Raw genomic sequence first — 16,411 nt, 5'->3', positions numbered from 1 at the left:
CGAATAAACTCCTACTAAAATTACATAATTTTGTAGTGGTAATTTGTTTACAATTTTTCGTTCATATGAATGTTGGATCTTTTTTTCTAGTTATTTAAATAACTAATTTTATAAGGTTAATTTTGATGTCAAGTGAAAAGAATTTTCAAAGATTCAAAATAAAAGAATAAGATAGCAACTTCATCACATAAGCCCTAATCTATAACTTCTCTAAGTTATGAACACTAATATTTTTAGGTTTATTGAAGAATCTCTTAGATATTTGAAATGAATATTATTAAAAATTGATATATTTTCTACTCAACTTCACAAAAAAATCTATAAAAATTAATTTAAAAAAAGTATAATTGACTATATATATAATTAATAAGTTTAATTAAGTAAGTGACAATACACTATTTTATTCTAAGATGATTATTAAAACATCATAGAAAGAATTTATTAATGTTTTACAATATAAGGTTATTGATCTCGAAGACACAATATTGACAACCACCATTGAAATGAATATGTTAGACCAGAGGATGAGCATTTTAGCATTGTTTTTCATGTCTTTTTTATGGTTGTATTTGTTACTTAATATATGTATTTGCAATCTTATTTTCTATTGAGTTCATTAAATGAAATAAAACAAACAATTCTTAATACTTTGCTTCATGTTATGATTTTAAAAAATTTTAAAGAAATATTAATATAAAAACCAACTTTATAAAATTATTCTCCGTGTATCCCTCTCGAGATAAAGATTGTAGCTTCTTTAAATTAAGAGGTCAATATTGGATTATCTAATAACTAAGTGTCAGAATAATGGGATCAAACTTTAGAGATATTGTGCTTCCACTTAAACGTCTTGGTTTATGCTTTCTAGTCACGTGTGCATGGGTCGTTGCATAAGTAGCTCAACACATCACGTACACACAGACCTCACCCTTAAGCCTTTGTATATGCACCTTTCTCTTTCTCTTTGTACACATAACTATTATTCAATATACAACTTTCTTTTCTTCTCTTTCTTTTGTGCTTCTACTTTTTATGCTATGTTTTCGCGAATACGTAACTCTCACACTGCATGTCCCATGCATTGTTGCAACGTCAAGTGGTTCTGTCATGTCGATACGATTCTAAGATGGTATCAGAGCACTTCATTTTAAGTGTTCTGCTGCGCATCCTGGTCGTCCTTTCCTTCTATGTTCTTTCGTCTTGCATTTCTTATATCTTCTTTCTCTCTTTCAGCATGAGCAAAGATTCGTCTAACATCATTTCTATTAATAGTTACCTATACTTGCATCCAAATGAAAGTCCAGTTGTTTTGTTGGTCTCGCCGATCTTAGACATCAACAACTATCATTTGTGGTATAGGTCCATGACTACAACTTTCATTGTGAAGAACAAGATCGAGTTCGTTGATGGATCATCATTTGAAACAACAAATATCAAGTGTAAAGAAGGTGCAATAACATGGTGGTTTCTTGCCTCGTTCATTTGGTGTCGTCGTCCATTCTTCAAAGCATTTTTTGGATGAACAAAGTTGAGGATATTTGGAAAGATCTCAAAGCAAGATACTTTTAAGGGAATTTTATACGCGTTTCTAACCTTCAAATGGAGGCTTCTTCCATCAAGCAGGGTGATCTTACAGTAACCGATTACTTCACTAAGCTTCGCATCATTTGGGATGAGATGGAAAACTTTCAACCTGATCCTACATGTTCTTGCAAGTGTTCTTGTGGGGTAACGACTTTACAATCGGAAGTCTCATGTGCTTTTGATGGGTCACATGCCTTTGATGAATAAGATTTTTTCGTATGGTGCTCACCAAGAGAGACAAATCATGAGAAATAACGCATTCAATAACATGGAGGTGAAAATCAACGTTGTCAACAATCATATAAGTTGTACAATCTATGGGAAGAAAGGCTGTCTTGAAGCCAACTACTATAGAAAGAATGGGTTTCCCCATAATGGTGACGACAAGGGTTTCCAGAATGTGAGTAAGAAGGTATGTGTTCATTATGGACAAAACATACACACTATAGATTTTGCTATAGGAAAGACAGGTTCTCACCAGGGTATAAGTTCTCCAATAGTAAGGCCAACATTGTTAGGACTGTGGATGATCAACATGAGAGTGGTCAAGATAATGTGATTCAGGAGCAAGACTTTTGTCTGACGCAACAACAGTATTTGGCCCTCATGATTTTGCTTCAAAGCAATAACAAAGAAGGGTAAACAATGGAGGCACATGTGAATAAGATCAATACCATTTGCATAGACTTGGCGCAACGAGGCAACCGTTTTGTCGACACTTGCATTCTTGGTAAAGATAACGTTTGGATCTTAGACTCGGAGGGCAACAAATCATGTATCTTACTCTTTTAAATGCATTGAATCTTATAGTAAAATCAAACCCATTACTGTTAACCTCCCAAATAACACTTTTGTTAGTGCCACACATAAAGGTAATGTTAGATTGAAAGATAAGTTTCTTTTGAAAGATGTCTTGTTTGTTCCTTCGTTTGACTATAATTTGATATTTATCTCCAAGCTTATGTGCACCCTCAATGTTGAGATTATCTTCACTTCTAATCTTTGTATCATTCAGGATCAAATTTTCGAGAAAGAAGATTGGTATAGCTAAGTCCAATCATGGCCTTTATATCTTCGATGATCAAGTTTCTTCTCTTGTCAATTCTCACAATTGTAATAGTATATATGTTAATCTTTGACATGATAGATTGGGCCATTTGTCTGATGATAATTTAGCTATTTTGAATAAAAAAACATTCATATATCAGTTATAATAAGACTGATAGATGTGGCTCTTGCCATTTTGCCAAATAGAAAAAGTTTTCGTTTCCCAGCTCTGTTTCGTATGTGAATAAATGCTTTGATATTTTGCATGTTGACATATACGGACCATGCTCTATACCCTCCTTACATTCTCATAAATATTTTCTCACTATTCTTGACAATTATTCTGCTTTACATGGGTTTATTTAATGTACAACAAATTTGAAACTCAAAAACACCTTTCGAATTTTATATCTCTTATTAAGAACCAATTTGAGATGTCTCTAAAGACTATACATGTGATAATGGCCATGATTTCAACATGAAAGATTTGTTTGATGTTGAGGGCATCGTGCACCAGACTAGTTACATGGAAACGCCAAAATAGAATGGGTTAGTTGAACGCAAACACCAACATTTGATGAACGTGACTCACGCTTTCCTTTTTAGGTCATGTGTTTCCTCTACGTGAATAATGCATTTATTCATGGAGAGTTAAACGAAGAAGTATACATGGCTCTTCCACTTGGTGTAAGTTCCACTAAACCTAATCAAGTTTGTAAATTACATAAGCCTTTGTATGGCCTTAGGCAGGCTAGACGTTAGTGATATGAAAAACTAACAAATCTTTTACTAGCACATGACTTCAAACTTACTAAAGGTGATAACACCCTCTTTGTGAAGAAATCTGACACCAGCATAACTTGCCTTTTAATAACATCACCAAAACTCTATATGATACTTTTAAAATTAAGAATTTAAGAGATTTGACCTTTTTCCTTGGTCTTGAGGTGGCATGGAGCAACAAGGGAATACACCTTTCACAATGCAAATACACTTTGGATCTTCTGCGAGAGACTAGTATGCTCACCCCTATGAAATTTTGTAAACGTGCTGCAGCAGATCAAGGCGTCCCTCTTCAAGATCCTACTCTTTTTAGAAAGCTTATCGAAAAGCTCATATACCTAACCAATACTTATCCCGACATCACATACATTGTCACAGTTTAAGTTAGCATGTTTCCTCACTAACCACCGTACATCAACAAGATGTTTTTTAGATCTTGAGATATTTAAAGTAACTGCCTATATGAGCTCAAACTCAATGGCTTCAGTGTCTCAAACTAGCTGGATGCCCCGAAACGCGAAAATCCTTTGCTGGATACATTATTTATCTTGGATGTTCACCTATTGAGTGGAGATTAAAGAAGTAGAATACTGTCTCTAGGAACTCTTTAGAAGCCGAACATAGAGCCCTTGCTTCAACCACGTGTGAGCTACAATGGCTCCTTTACCTACTTGAAGACTTTCACACTCAAAATGCACAACCAACGCTTCTTTTCTGTGATAATCAATCAGCCTCGCAGATTGCTTTAAATCATGTGTTTCATGAGCGAACGAAACATATTGAGATAGATTGTCACGTTGTGATAGAGAAGGTTCAACAAGGGATCATTAAGCTTTTTCCCATCATCACGAAGGAACAACACGCGGACATTATCACAAAAGCCCTTGCTCCTTCTGTCTTCCATTTCATACGTAGCAAGCTGTGAATGCTCAACATTCACTCCCAGCTTGAGGAGGGGTTGTCATAATAATGGGATCAAGCTTCCAAAAGAGGATCGCAAAGTTACAAACGTTGTTTAGTGTGCTTCCACTTAAATGTCTTTGTTTATGCTTTCTAGTCACGTGTACATGGGTCGTTATTTAAGTAGCTCAACACGTAACGTACACACGAACCTCACCCTTAAGTCTTTATATATGCACCTTTCTTTTTCTCTTTGTACACAAAACTATTATTCAATATACAATATTCTTCTCTTCTCTTTCTTCTATGCTTATGCTTTTCATGCTATACTTCCACAAATACGTAACTCTTGCACTATATGTCCCATGCATTGTTGCAACGTCAAATGGTTCTGTGATGTCGATACTATTATAAGACTAAGTTCACATAAAAAAAATAAAGTTAAAACAAAGTATCTTACAAGGTATAAAAGTTTTCGTATCATTTACTTTCTTGGAATTGACCATGATTAAAATATGATTAATTAAGATTGGTTTACCTGAATTTTCTAGTTTATAAAGGTATGCTTAAAAGTAAAAATTTTAATATTATAGTTCAATATGTTTGATAAATTTATATTTTAACTTGAAAATTGATATTTTCAGAAGTTAATATTTCTTTAATTAGATGTTATTAGATTTCAAATTATAAATAAAGGAGAAGAAATAGAAGTACTGTGGCCTCAAAGCCTATTTTTTAAAATATTTTTTTATTTAATAGCTGGTTTTAATTTTTCCTTTTCTTAAAATCTCATTTCCTCGATCGATTTTTCCATTAAGAAAAAAAAGAGATTAAACATCATTTAAGAGGAATAAAGCTCTCTTTATAAGATTTTAATATAATTTTGTTGGTGTTGAGAATATTACTTAATATCTTTTTTATTTAAATTAGTTTTTAGAAAATATTTCAGTTTCAAATATATGTTTCAGTTTTAGGAAATTTGTTATTATTTTAGATTAGGAGTGAGATATTCTAAACATTTTATACTTGATATTTGTTATATTTTGCTCTATATATAGAGTATATCAATAAAATACAAAAACATGTTCCTCCGTATAACATATCACATATATCTCTCATATATTTCATATCTCTCATATTTTCAAAAGCCCTAAAAATCCCAACAACTGGTATCAAGAGCCATTGTTCTTACTGCCGATAGAATGGAAGGAAATATGTCACACATTGCTATTCCACTCTTTGATGGTGAAAGCTATGATCTATGGGCGGTAAGAATGCAAACATATCTAGAGGGGCTAGATCTATGGGAAGTTGTGGAGGAAGATGATGTTCCCTTATCTGAAAATCCCACCGCGGCTCAAATGAAAGCGTATAAAGACAAGAAAATGAGAAAGGCAAAGGCAAAATCATGCTTGTTCGCAGGTGTTTCACAAATGATTATGACCAGGATCATGACTCTAAAGTCTCCCAAAGAAATCTGGGAATACTTGAAAGCAGAATATGAAGGGAACGAGAAGATTCGAAGCATGAAAGTTTTGAACTTGATAAGGGAGTTCGAGATGCAAAGAATGAAAGAGTCAGAGACGATTAAAGAATACTCAAACAAATTGTTGGGTATTGCCAACAAGATAAAATTGTTCGGAAAGGAGTTTTCAGATTCTAGACTCGTTGAGAAAATTCTGGTGACGGTGCCGGAAAGATATAAGGCATCTATTGCTTCCTTAGAAAACACAAAAGATTTGTCTACAATCACCTTTACAGAGGTGATACATGCCTTGCAAGCACAAGAACAACGAAGATTGATGAGAGAAGATCATGAGGCGGTTGAAGGTAATTTAAATTACATGGAAGATAATGCTCTCATAGTCAAGAAAAATAGAAGGAGCAAATACAACAACACACAGGTTTTTCCATCTTGTCCCCATTGCAAGAGAAAAGGTCATCAACCCAATTGGTGTTGGTGGAGGCCAGATGTCAAATATTACAAATGCGGTCAATTGGGACATGTGGAAAAGGTGTGCAAATCTAAAGATTCTCAAGAAGATGTTCAAATTGTGGAGAATAAATCAGATGAGGATAAATCAGAGGAGGATCTACTTGTTGCAACATCATGTGTCACAACCAACGATTCTTCAAAAGATTGGATTATAGATAGTGGTTGCACAAACCATATGACTCATGATAGAGAAATTTTCAAGGAGCTGAATAAATCAAATATTTCCAAGGTAAGAATTGGGAATGGAGAACAACTTGTTGTGAAAGGTACAGGAACAATTTCAATTAAAACTCATTCAGGTATCAAATTAATTTTTGATGTTTTATATGTTCCTGAGATTACCCAGAATTTGTTAATTGTTGCTCAATTGTTAGAGAAAGGTTATAAGGTCTCCTTTGAAAATAAAGTATGTGTGATCAAAAATACTAACAATATAGAGGTATTCAAAGTCCACATGAAAGACAAAAGATTTGCGTTGGATTTTATGAAGGAGGAATTTGTTACAAATATAGTGAGTATGAAAGAAGGATCAAAATTAGAAAATAAATATCCTTGGAAGAAAGTAGATGTCCAAGTGAAGAAAGTAGATGGAGGTTCACATTTTAATATTCATAAAAGGTCCAATGCCACTCCAATGAAATCCACACCGAACAAAGAAAAAGAAGATGATGCTGATATAAGAAGAAATATGAAGGATGATGCCAAATTGAAGAAAGATGTGATGCCATGGAAGAAGGAGAAAAACAAATATTGCAAGCACAAAAAGAGGAGAAAATCAAGCATCAAAAGATGGAGAATCAAATCTGAAGATATAAAATAAACAGATATTAAGCAAGGAGGAATGTTGAGAATATTACTTAATATCTTTTTTATTTAAATTAGTTTTTAGAAAATATTTCAGTTTCAAATATATGTTTCAGTTTTAGGAAATTTGTTATTATTTTAGATTAGGAGTGAGATATTCTAAACATTTTATACTTGATATTTGTTATATTTTGCTCTATATATAGAGTATATCAATAAAATACAAAAACATGTTCCTCCGTATAACATATCACATATATCTCTCATATATTTCATATCTCTCATATTTTCAAAAGCCCTAAAAATCCCAACAACTGAAAGACAGAAATTCAACAATTTGATAGAGTGCAAAATTAGTTTATTTTAAATAAATATCATTTTATTAATCCGGATAATTTATTGTGAAAAATAATAATGAAAACTTCCCTATGTAGCTAATATGAATCCTAAACAATATCTAGTCATAGTTTTCTGTATAAAAAATAATTTCGATATTTTCCCAAAACAAACCCTATCTAATTAGTTTATTTTTCAAATAAAAGCTCATTGTAGGTTCACACACTCGAACAAACTTTCCATAACCTCGTTCATTCTTAAAACAAAAACGTTATTTTCAGTGAAAAAGTGAAGAATGTTTCCAGGATAAAAACGCGTAGTTCAATGTTCCACCCAACGCATGTTCTTGGATTGGATGCATAGTGAAATATTGTTGTTGATGTTAATGAAACCAAATTAGTCAAAACGTGTGAACTTGATATTTTCACCTTCTTCTGCTGATTTTTTCATGGTCAATTATGATTCCATTTCATACCTTCCTTGGCTTCAACACCCATTTCGTCAACGCTTTAAACACATTACCAAAACCTCATTGTGCTTTGAATTCAATACATATAATACCTTCCCTCAATGGTCAAAATTCATTTTATAATCGTGTCACATTCCAACACACATCAATAAAAAAATTTAAAACAATCAATTTAGAACCTATTTTTTTTCAAAGTTTTTGCACTTTTAATCAATCCAAAAAGACCTTTACTATAATTTTAATTTAATTATTATGCAAATTATTATTCAACAGTTTAGGATTCATATTAATTTTATGCATAATAGTGCATGTTATTATCATGTAAAATATATCCCAACTACAATTAGCAACTTCACTTATTTTTATCTTCTTGCAAAAACATCTCCAACTCCACGAATTCAACATATATCTTATGTTAAAACAATTTATTTCAATAAAAAATAAAATATAATTTATAAATATATTTATTTCTTAACATAATAAAAACTCTTAGTAAAATTAAAATCATAAGGACAACATTAAAATTTAAAATTAATATCTCAAATATGTGATGAACTTTAAGAATAGTATAACGTAATAGACTTAAGATTATAATATTGATATATGTATTTAATGAAGACCAAACATAATTTTTAGGTCACTTTTGCCCTTCAATTATACAACCTAAAAATACAACCTAAAAGTTAAGGTCAATAATCCTATTTTAATAAAGTCGAAGTCATAAAAATAACATATTTTAAAGTAATATATATAGTCGTAAAAGTAAATGACTTTAAAATATATTTTACTTTCAAGGTAGGTCGTAAAATATTAATATTTTCTGATAATTGAGAGTATCCAAACATATTGATTACTACGTGCATAAAATAAATAGTGAGTCAATTTCACAAAAATTAATTTGACTAAAATTTGAAAATGGACTTTAATCTTGTTAACAAAAACATGTTCAGTACCAAACCAAATTCATATGGGTACTTGGTCTATACAGGGTTAAATATCTTTCTAATATTTAAATTTAGACGTTGAAATTTATACTTTTTCATATATTTTAATTTCAAACTTTAAAACTTAATTGATATAATTCTCTTAATTCAGAGCTGTTAAATAATTTTTTTATGTATTAAATAACGTTTTAAATCAATTTAGATTGAAATATATCAAACAAATATGACACATAATTTAACACTTTAAAATAAATTTAAAGCGATTATATTTATTTGATTTTTAAAATTTGATAACCAAATTATATGAGTTGAAACAAATTTCAACTTTACCTTTAACGACTAAAAAAAAGATATTTACTCTTGCATATATTACTCAAAATAATAAAAAATAAATAAAGGTGCAGTCATTAGTGATTTATTCTTTGCAGCCACTTTTATTGACGCGTACTCTAACACCCTTCGTCGACTTGCTGCGGATTTCCTCTGATTGGAACACTATTCAGATTATAGAATTGGGACCAAAGATCAAATTGAAAAAAAAATTAGACATTTCATATTTGAGTAATCCTTTTTTAATTTGTTTTCATAAAATAAATTTATAATAAATAAATAGTTTCTCGTATATAAGTTTTATGCTGATTAAAATTCATAATATAAACATATTTGAATATTTAAGTTGTATGCTTGATTTATAATTACATTTTAAATTATTATATAACACTGCTTTTAATTATTGATAAATGATAGCATATTGAAAGCAACATATTAACATTATTTTGTTCTGACTTGTTTGAATGGAATCCAAGAGGTTAAGAGATTAAACCTTTTACTAATTTGTGACGGTAATGTCTAAAATATGCACTCAAAATAAAAGAAAAAAAAGGGAAAGAACAACGAAGATGTTTGAGAGGTCTCACTTTTCAAGTTTTGTATTCTAATTTACAATTTATAACTAGTATAAGAGATTTTAATTTCTTAACATTGTAAACATGCGTAAAATTGAAGATTATAATTGTTCTAAATTAGGTTTCCGACTAATGTTCTTAAGAAAACACATCAACTCAAAGAAAATAATTTAACTTAATTTAAATTAAGGTCACAATCTAATGGAATTGGTGATGGCTGTTGTGTTTGGGGCGATGAAAGAAAAAATTTTCAGTAATGTGTTGGGTTGGATGTGTCATGGAGAAGAGAAGATGGTACAAGGTGGAGGGAGAAGAAAAATAAACTAAAAAAAATAAGTTAAGACAATGATACGTGGTTATCTTCCAAAATTTAAGGAGTCACGTTGAATATTTTAAATTAAATGGAGACTAAATCGAAGAAAGAATCACTTTGAATCAGCTAGGAATGTTAAAATTGGTTAGGCCTGCTAGCCCGCCAAAAAAAGGGCGGACCGAGTTGAAATTTTCAGCTCGCCAACCCACTGTAACCCGGCCCACCTAACCCGCTAGTTTAGCGGGTCAAAACGGGTCTGCCTTAGCCCACTAGGTTGTCAAGCCCACTCGACCCATATGGTTCGTTGGCCCATTTGTGTCATTGGGCCTGCCCTACCAGTTTGTGTCGTTCGGTTAGTCCAAATTGGCTAGGTCATTGGGTCGGTCGGGCACGTCTAAGTCATCGGGCCCATTGGCTTCGTCTTGGTCGTTGGGTCGTCTAGGTCATTGGACTAGTCGGGCCCATTTGGGTCGTTGGGTCAGTTGGGCCCAACTAGGTCGTCGGGTCTATCCAACCTATCTGGGTTATCAGACCCATTTGTGTCATCGGGCACACCCGGCAAGTCTATGTCAATGGGCCAACCCGACCTGGCAAGGTCGTCAGGCTCATCAAGATCGTTGGGTCGGTTGGGCCTAACTAGGTCATCGGGTCAGTCAGGCTTGTCGGGTCAACGGGTCGGTCAGGTTGTTGGGCCTACCCGACACGTCATGGTCGTTAGGCCCTCCCGACACCTCTAGGTCGTCTGGGCTACCAAACTCGTGTGGCTCATCGGACTCGTTGACTCGTCTTGGTTGTCAGGTCAGTTCGACCCATCTCTATCTTCGAGCCCACCCGACTCGTCTAGGTCGTTAGTCCCATTTGGGTCATCGGGCCTGCCAACCCGTTTATGTCGTTGGGCTAGCCTGATTTGTTTGGGTCGTTGGGCTAGCTCGACACATCTTGGTCGTCGGACCCGCTCGGACGATGTGGGTTGTCAGGCTTTACCGACTTGTTTGAGTTGTCAAGTCCATCAGGTCACCAATCTTTCTGGGTCATCGGACCCGTCTGACCCATCTGGGTTGTTGGACCTGTTCGACCTGTTTGTGTTACTTCAAAAAAAGAATGCATGCATTTTAAATATTTTTTAATTTCTCTATCCAAACAAAACATTTCATTACAAAGAATTTCAAATTCTCCAAATAAATGAATCACCCTCTTAAATTGCCTCATCCAAACACACCATAATAGTTCAATGTTTTGATCTTCATGCAAGTTTCTTTCTGACTTTTGACCTTTTTCTTTCAAAGACTTTTTCTTTTTCTCTTATTCTGGTTGCTGTGTTGCTTCTCACGCACTTGTTCCTTTTTTCAGCGCAGAAAGTTCTTGTTGGTGTTTTTGAACGAGGGACATATAATAAGACTGAAAAGAAATTGCGTAATTAACATAACAGGAAAAAAAAAATTAACACATTCGTCGTCCAAAGATAAGTTAGTAAACCCATGCTTTAAATTATTTTTTATCACAATTTATTAAATGAATTTGACATTTTTGATTATTAAAATGTATCATCATTTTTTTGGTTGTTGGATTGAATAAACTGAGGGTGACAAACTAAACAACACCTCTGTTTTAATTTATATTCTTTCTATTATATTCCTTTTCATTTCTTCTTCTTCTTTTTTTTTTTAATAATTTGGATCTTAAAGTAGGGCATAAAAATATGTATGATAATTAATTACGTATTAATGGTGGACTGAGGTTTCTGAACATATTGCTCCTCGTTTGCAACAAAACCATGAGCTGGGGAATTCTTTTTCTTCACCATACCCATCTGAACCTGATCCTGCAAATGAAATTTTCTGTTTTATTATTTGATTAAATCAAAATTTATTTAAATATGGTTTAAAAATAAAATACATGTCCAAAAATGTAGCCTATTATTAAGTAAATGTTCAAATGACACACTTTAATTACTGCTGGCGCATTAAATCGATGGGCATAAGTTGTTTCTGTGTTTGCTTTTTTTTTCCCAAGACCATAGGCCATGTTTGCATGATTTAGAATCACTTTTAGTCATTGTTTTGGTAAGTTTTTATGAGATGATGAAATATTTTCTTTATAAAATCAAGTTTCATATCTTATCTCAAAAAAAATATAATAATATAAAAAATTAAACCTACAAATTAATTTCAGCGTATGAAAAAATGTAAAGACTTAAATAGCTTTTCTATTCTTAATAAATTTGAAGATTTTATTTAGTTTTCAACAATTTCTTTTCCATTTTAACACTCCATTAAAATTTCAATTTTAATTTGGTCTCTAGGTATGTATGAGTAATACATTTTTTTTTAAATAAGCTTCTATTCCCTAATAAATTTGTAACTTTTTGTTTTAGTCATCGATATTTTTTTTTTTTAATTCTCATAAACTTTTAATAGGTATTTTAATCTTTATAGTTTCATATTTTCAAAGTAATAAATTGTTTGTTAATTGATTAGGTGAGTAGGTGACATATATATATATATATATATATATATATATATATATATTATATTTTAAAAAATTAATTAATAATATATAAATAGTGTTGTTTTTCTTAGTTAAATTTGTGTCTCCTATATATATATATATATATATATATATATATATATTTTTTTTTTTTTTTCGTTAATATTTTAGGTTATCATGAATGAGATGATTGATAAAATAAATATATATAAAAAATCATCCTGTCATGTAATAACTAGTTCATCCAAATATTTGAAATATCAATTATATATACCATGTTAAAATAAAAATTAGAAGTATTGATACTTACCAATAAATCTACAACCATATAGGTTTGGATGAATTACAATAATTTTTTTATAAATTAGGTCAGCTTTTTTTATTAAATTAGGTCAACCTAACCTAACTTTTTTTCTTCTGCAACAGTAACTAACTTATCAATGATATAAAAATAACGAATTAGATTAAACCCATTTTAAAAGTGAATTTCAACTCACTAACCCCGTTAGTTAAAGTAATCTAATAAAAATTCAACCAATTTGTTCTTTCCTAACATTTACATAGCTACAAAAAAATATGTCACGTGCATTTATTTGTGTTATAAAAATTGAAAATCTCAGACACGAGTAGGATTATGTTAGAGGTAGAATTATAACTCACTGTAAATTTAAAATCTGATATATTTTTTAGGACAATAATACTTTAATTCATTTTTTTTATCCATTTTTAATTTACTACTTCAATCACCATTAAATCATCACATCACATCATTACAAAAATTTAAAATAAATGATCAAATAATGATTGAAGTACTGGATTAAAAATGAGTCGCTAAATAAAATATTATTTTTCTATTTTTAACTAGTTATATCTTGGATGAGTTAAAATATTCAGTAAATATTATAGCCTTTTATATATATATATATATATATATATATATATATATATATATATATATATATATATATATGCGAAAAACACGTTCTGAAAATATAAAAAAAATGATATAATTCAAAATGTTTTGCCTTCTAATTGAAAGTTCAAAAGTGCGCGTCAAACTGGTCTTCCAAATTAGCACTCAAATATGAAATATGCGAAAGAAAAAAATATATTAAAATTAAAATAAGATCTATACAATTTACGAATTTATTTTGAATTAAGTTAATCGTATAAAAATATCTCGTTAAATAAAGTGTCTGAAATTTCTCTGGTGTGAGGCGAAATAAAATATAAAAACGCGCAAAAATAAAGTTAGTCCACCTTTTCTAGAAAATTAAAATAATAAGAAAAAAGCGAAAGTTATGAATGCAGTTTGAAAGTCTTGAGAGAAAAATCTGAAGCCGAAGAACGATTCTCCCCTTCTAAGTTCTCACCTATATACCATTAATCTCCTAAGTATAAATACCACTGCTTGTCTCTTCAACTCTCCTCATCCAACATCCAAACCAAACATAACATTCTCTCTTTGCTGTCTCTCACACCACCAAACACACTTCACCATGGTTTTTCCAAAACCTTCTTCTGAGTCTGACCTCTTTCTTCATTCCAACTTTGCCTCTTGTTATGGTGGAGACTCTCTTCCCAGGTATGCTTATTTTCCTTTTCACTTTTTATCATCAAATTTTCATCTATTGTGCGCACTGAATATATCATTATTTTGGTGATGCAGGTTCAGCATGCCTGAGAACTCCATGCCTAAAGAGGCAGCGTACCAGAACATACATGATGAGTTGCAGCTTGATGCTATTCCCAAGCTTAACTTGGCTTCCTTTGTCACCACTTCCATGGAGGAAGAGTGCAACAAGCTCATCATGGAATCTATCAACAAGAACTATGTAGACATGGACGAGTATCCTGCCACCACTGACCTTCATGTACTTTCTCTTCTTTTACAGCTATACAATTTCATTTTCAATGTTTATACTTTCAACTATGGAATTTTGTTTGGTTTTTGACCCCTCACTAAATTTTTTTCAATCTCTAACTGGTGTTGAATGGAAACAGAATCGGTGTGTGAACATGATAGCACGTTTGTTCCATGCTGAAATTGGAGAAGATGAGAATGCTATTGGAGCCGGAACAGTTGGCTCATCAGAGGCCATAATGCTGGCAGGGCTGGCATTCAAGAAGAAGTGGCAGAACAAGCGCAAGGCAGAAGGCAAGCCTTATGATAAGCCTAATTTGGTGACTGGCTCCAATGTGCAAGTATGTTGGGAGAAATTTGCGAGATATTTTGAGGTGGAATTGAGGGAAGTGGAGGTGAGAGAAGGATACTACGTTATGGATCCTGCGAAAGCAGTTGAGCTGGTTGATGAGAACACTATTTGTGTGGCTGCAATATTGGGTTCAACTTACAACGGAGAGTTTGAAGATGTGAAGCTCTTGAATGACTTGCTGCTACAAAAGAATAAACAAACTGGGTAAGTAATATTGAATTAAGTAGCTATGATCATCAATTGAAGTGTTACTGATTTGGTATGGTTATGACATGACAGATGGGATACACCAATTCATGTGGATGCTGCAAGTGGTGGTTTCATTGCTCCTTTCCTTTATCCAGAGCTGGAGTGGGATTTCAGGCTGGCATTGGTGAAGAGCATAAATGTGAGTGGACACAAGTATGGTCTTGTTTATGCTGGTATTGGTTGGGTTATTTGGAGGACAAAGGACGACTTACCCGAAGACCTTGTGTTTCATATCAACTACCTTGGAGCTGACCAACCCACCTTCACCCTCAACTTCTCCAAAGGTATTTCTTTACAATCTATGCATATTGCTTCCACACCTTCATTGCATATATAATCATACCATATACTTACCTTATACTCACATGCAGGTTCTAGTCAGATCATTGCTCAATATTATCAACTAATTCGTCTTGGCCAAGAGGTGAGTTCATATATACTAGTATTTATGAAGACTTTAATTATAACATCAAAATCAATCTTATATGTCTCTTAAAAGCATATGATGAACATGGATATATATTGAATTTACTAGGGTTACCGGAGCATAATGGAGAACTGCAGAGAAAATGCAATGGTGGTGAAGGAAAATTTGGAGAAGAGTGGACGCTTTAACATACTCTCGAAAGACGACGGTGTTCCTGTGGTGGCATTTTCTCTGAAAGACAGAAGGCAGTACGATGAGTACAAGATATCAGAGATGCTGCGGCGCCACGGTTGGATCGTGCCAGCTTATCCAATGCCACCTGCTGCACAACACATCAATGTGCTCCGTGTTGTGATCAGGGCTGAGTTTTCACGCACCCTTGCTCAACGCCTTGTATTTGACATCTACAATGTGCTGCATGAACTTGAAAAACCACATCTTCCCAAAGTGATCAACAACATTACGGAAGAGAAGAAGGAGTTGGTTGAAAATGGGGTTAAGAAAACAGCATTGGATGCACATAGGGAAATCATTGCTCAAGAATCCAACAAGCGTCAGAAAATCATGGCTGCGTAGCTAGGGAACTCTGGCTCATAATGCTAATCAAATAAGGAACCTTCACTATATTTGTTCTAACTCCATCCAAAAATACGCCTTAACTATAGTTGCTTTATTCTTTTCTGAAAATTATGTCACCTCAACACGATTAGTTTATTTCATACAAATTGATGTCAATTGTGATATGCAGTTTACATTAATGTAATTTGTTTTTTTAAATGTTCCACCATATATTGATTTTGTTGTGAAATCTCACTTATTGTCGTTAATGCATTAGTATTTTTTTTCTATCATCCAAAGATGTACAACATAGAGAAGGTATAAGAAATGGCACAACGAGAATCATATATCACACAATTCCATTAGTTGATGTATTTATAGCCCCAAGTGTAA

At 32.5% G+C, this 16,411-nt stretch overlaps 2 protein-coding genes across 2 annotated transcripts; both read left to right on the top strand.

Annotated features, from left to right (window-relative positions):
• Positions 1-5,707: 5,707 nt before the first annotated feature.
• Positions 5,708-6,726, top strand: LOC146887534 (uncharacterized). The gene is made up of 2 exons (XM_085670270.1): positions 5,708-6,539; positions 6,685-6,726. The coding sequence occupies exons 1-2, from the start codon at positions 5,748-5,750 to the stop codon at positions 6,724-6,726; spliced, it is 834 nt and encodes a 277-aa protein (XP_085526396.1). The 5' UTR covers positions 5,708-5,747.
• A 7,274-nt stretch (positions 6,727-14,000) lies between these two features.
• LOC114176337 (glutamate decarboxylase 1-like) lies at positions 14,001-16,273 on the top strand. The gene is made up of 6 exons (XM_028061351.2): positions 14,001-14,153; positions 14,238-14,442; positions 14,573-14,988; positions 15,064-15,317; positions 15,405-15,457; positions 15,569-16,273. Exons 1-6 carry the CDS (start codon positions 14,068-14,070, stop codon positions 16,034-16,036), a joined length of 1,482 nt encoding a protein of 493 aa, XP_027917152.1. The 5' UTR covers positions 14,001-14,067; the 3' UTR covers positions 16,037-16,273.
• The last annotated feature ends 138 nt before the right edge of the window (positions 16,274-16,411 follow it).

The sequence above is a fragment of the Vigna unguiculata genome, chromosome 3, assembly GCF_037176805.1.
Source record: "Vigna unguiculata cultivar grain cowpea cultivar isolate G323 ecotype 2 chromosome 3, ASM3717680v1, whole genome shotgun sequence".
Taxonomy (NCBI): domain Eukaryota; kingdom Viridiplantae; phylum Streptophyta; class Magnoliopsida; order Fabales; family Fabaceae; genus Vigna; species Vigna unguiculata.
The sequence above is the reverse complement of the archived record's forward strand: the minus strand, read 5'-3'. Positions and strand labels throughout refer to the sequence as shown.

What these genes read in the sequence shown, in the direction of transcription:
- LOC146887534 (XM_085670270.1), top strand. Translation starts at nt 5,748, where the DNA reads ATGATTATGACCAGGATCATGACTCTAAAGTCTCCCAAAGAAATCTGG. An exon ending in ATAAATCAAATATTTCCAAG is followed by an intron (nt 6,540 to 6,684) that starts GTAAGAATTGGG and finishes CTCAATTGTTAG; the next exon opens with AGAAAGGTTATAAGGTCTCC.
- LOC114176337 (XM_028061351.2), top strand. Translation starts at nt 14,068, where the DNA reads ATGGTTTTTCCAAAACCTTCTTCTGAGTCTGACCTCTTTCTTCATTCC. An exon ending in GGTGGAGACTCTCTTCCCAG is followed by an intron (nt 14,154 to 14,237) that starts GTATGCTTATTT and finishes TTGGTGATGCAG; the next exon opens with GTTCAGCATGCCTGAGAACT. An exon ending in CTGCCACCACTGACCTTCAT is followed by an intron (nt 14,443 to 14,572) that starts GTACTTTCTCTT and finishes GAATGGAAACAG; the next exon opens with AATCGGTGTGTGAACATGAT.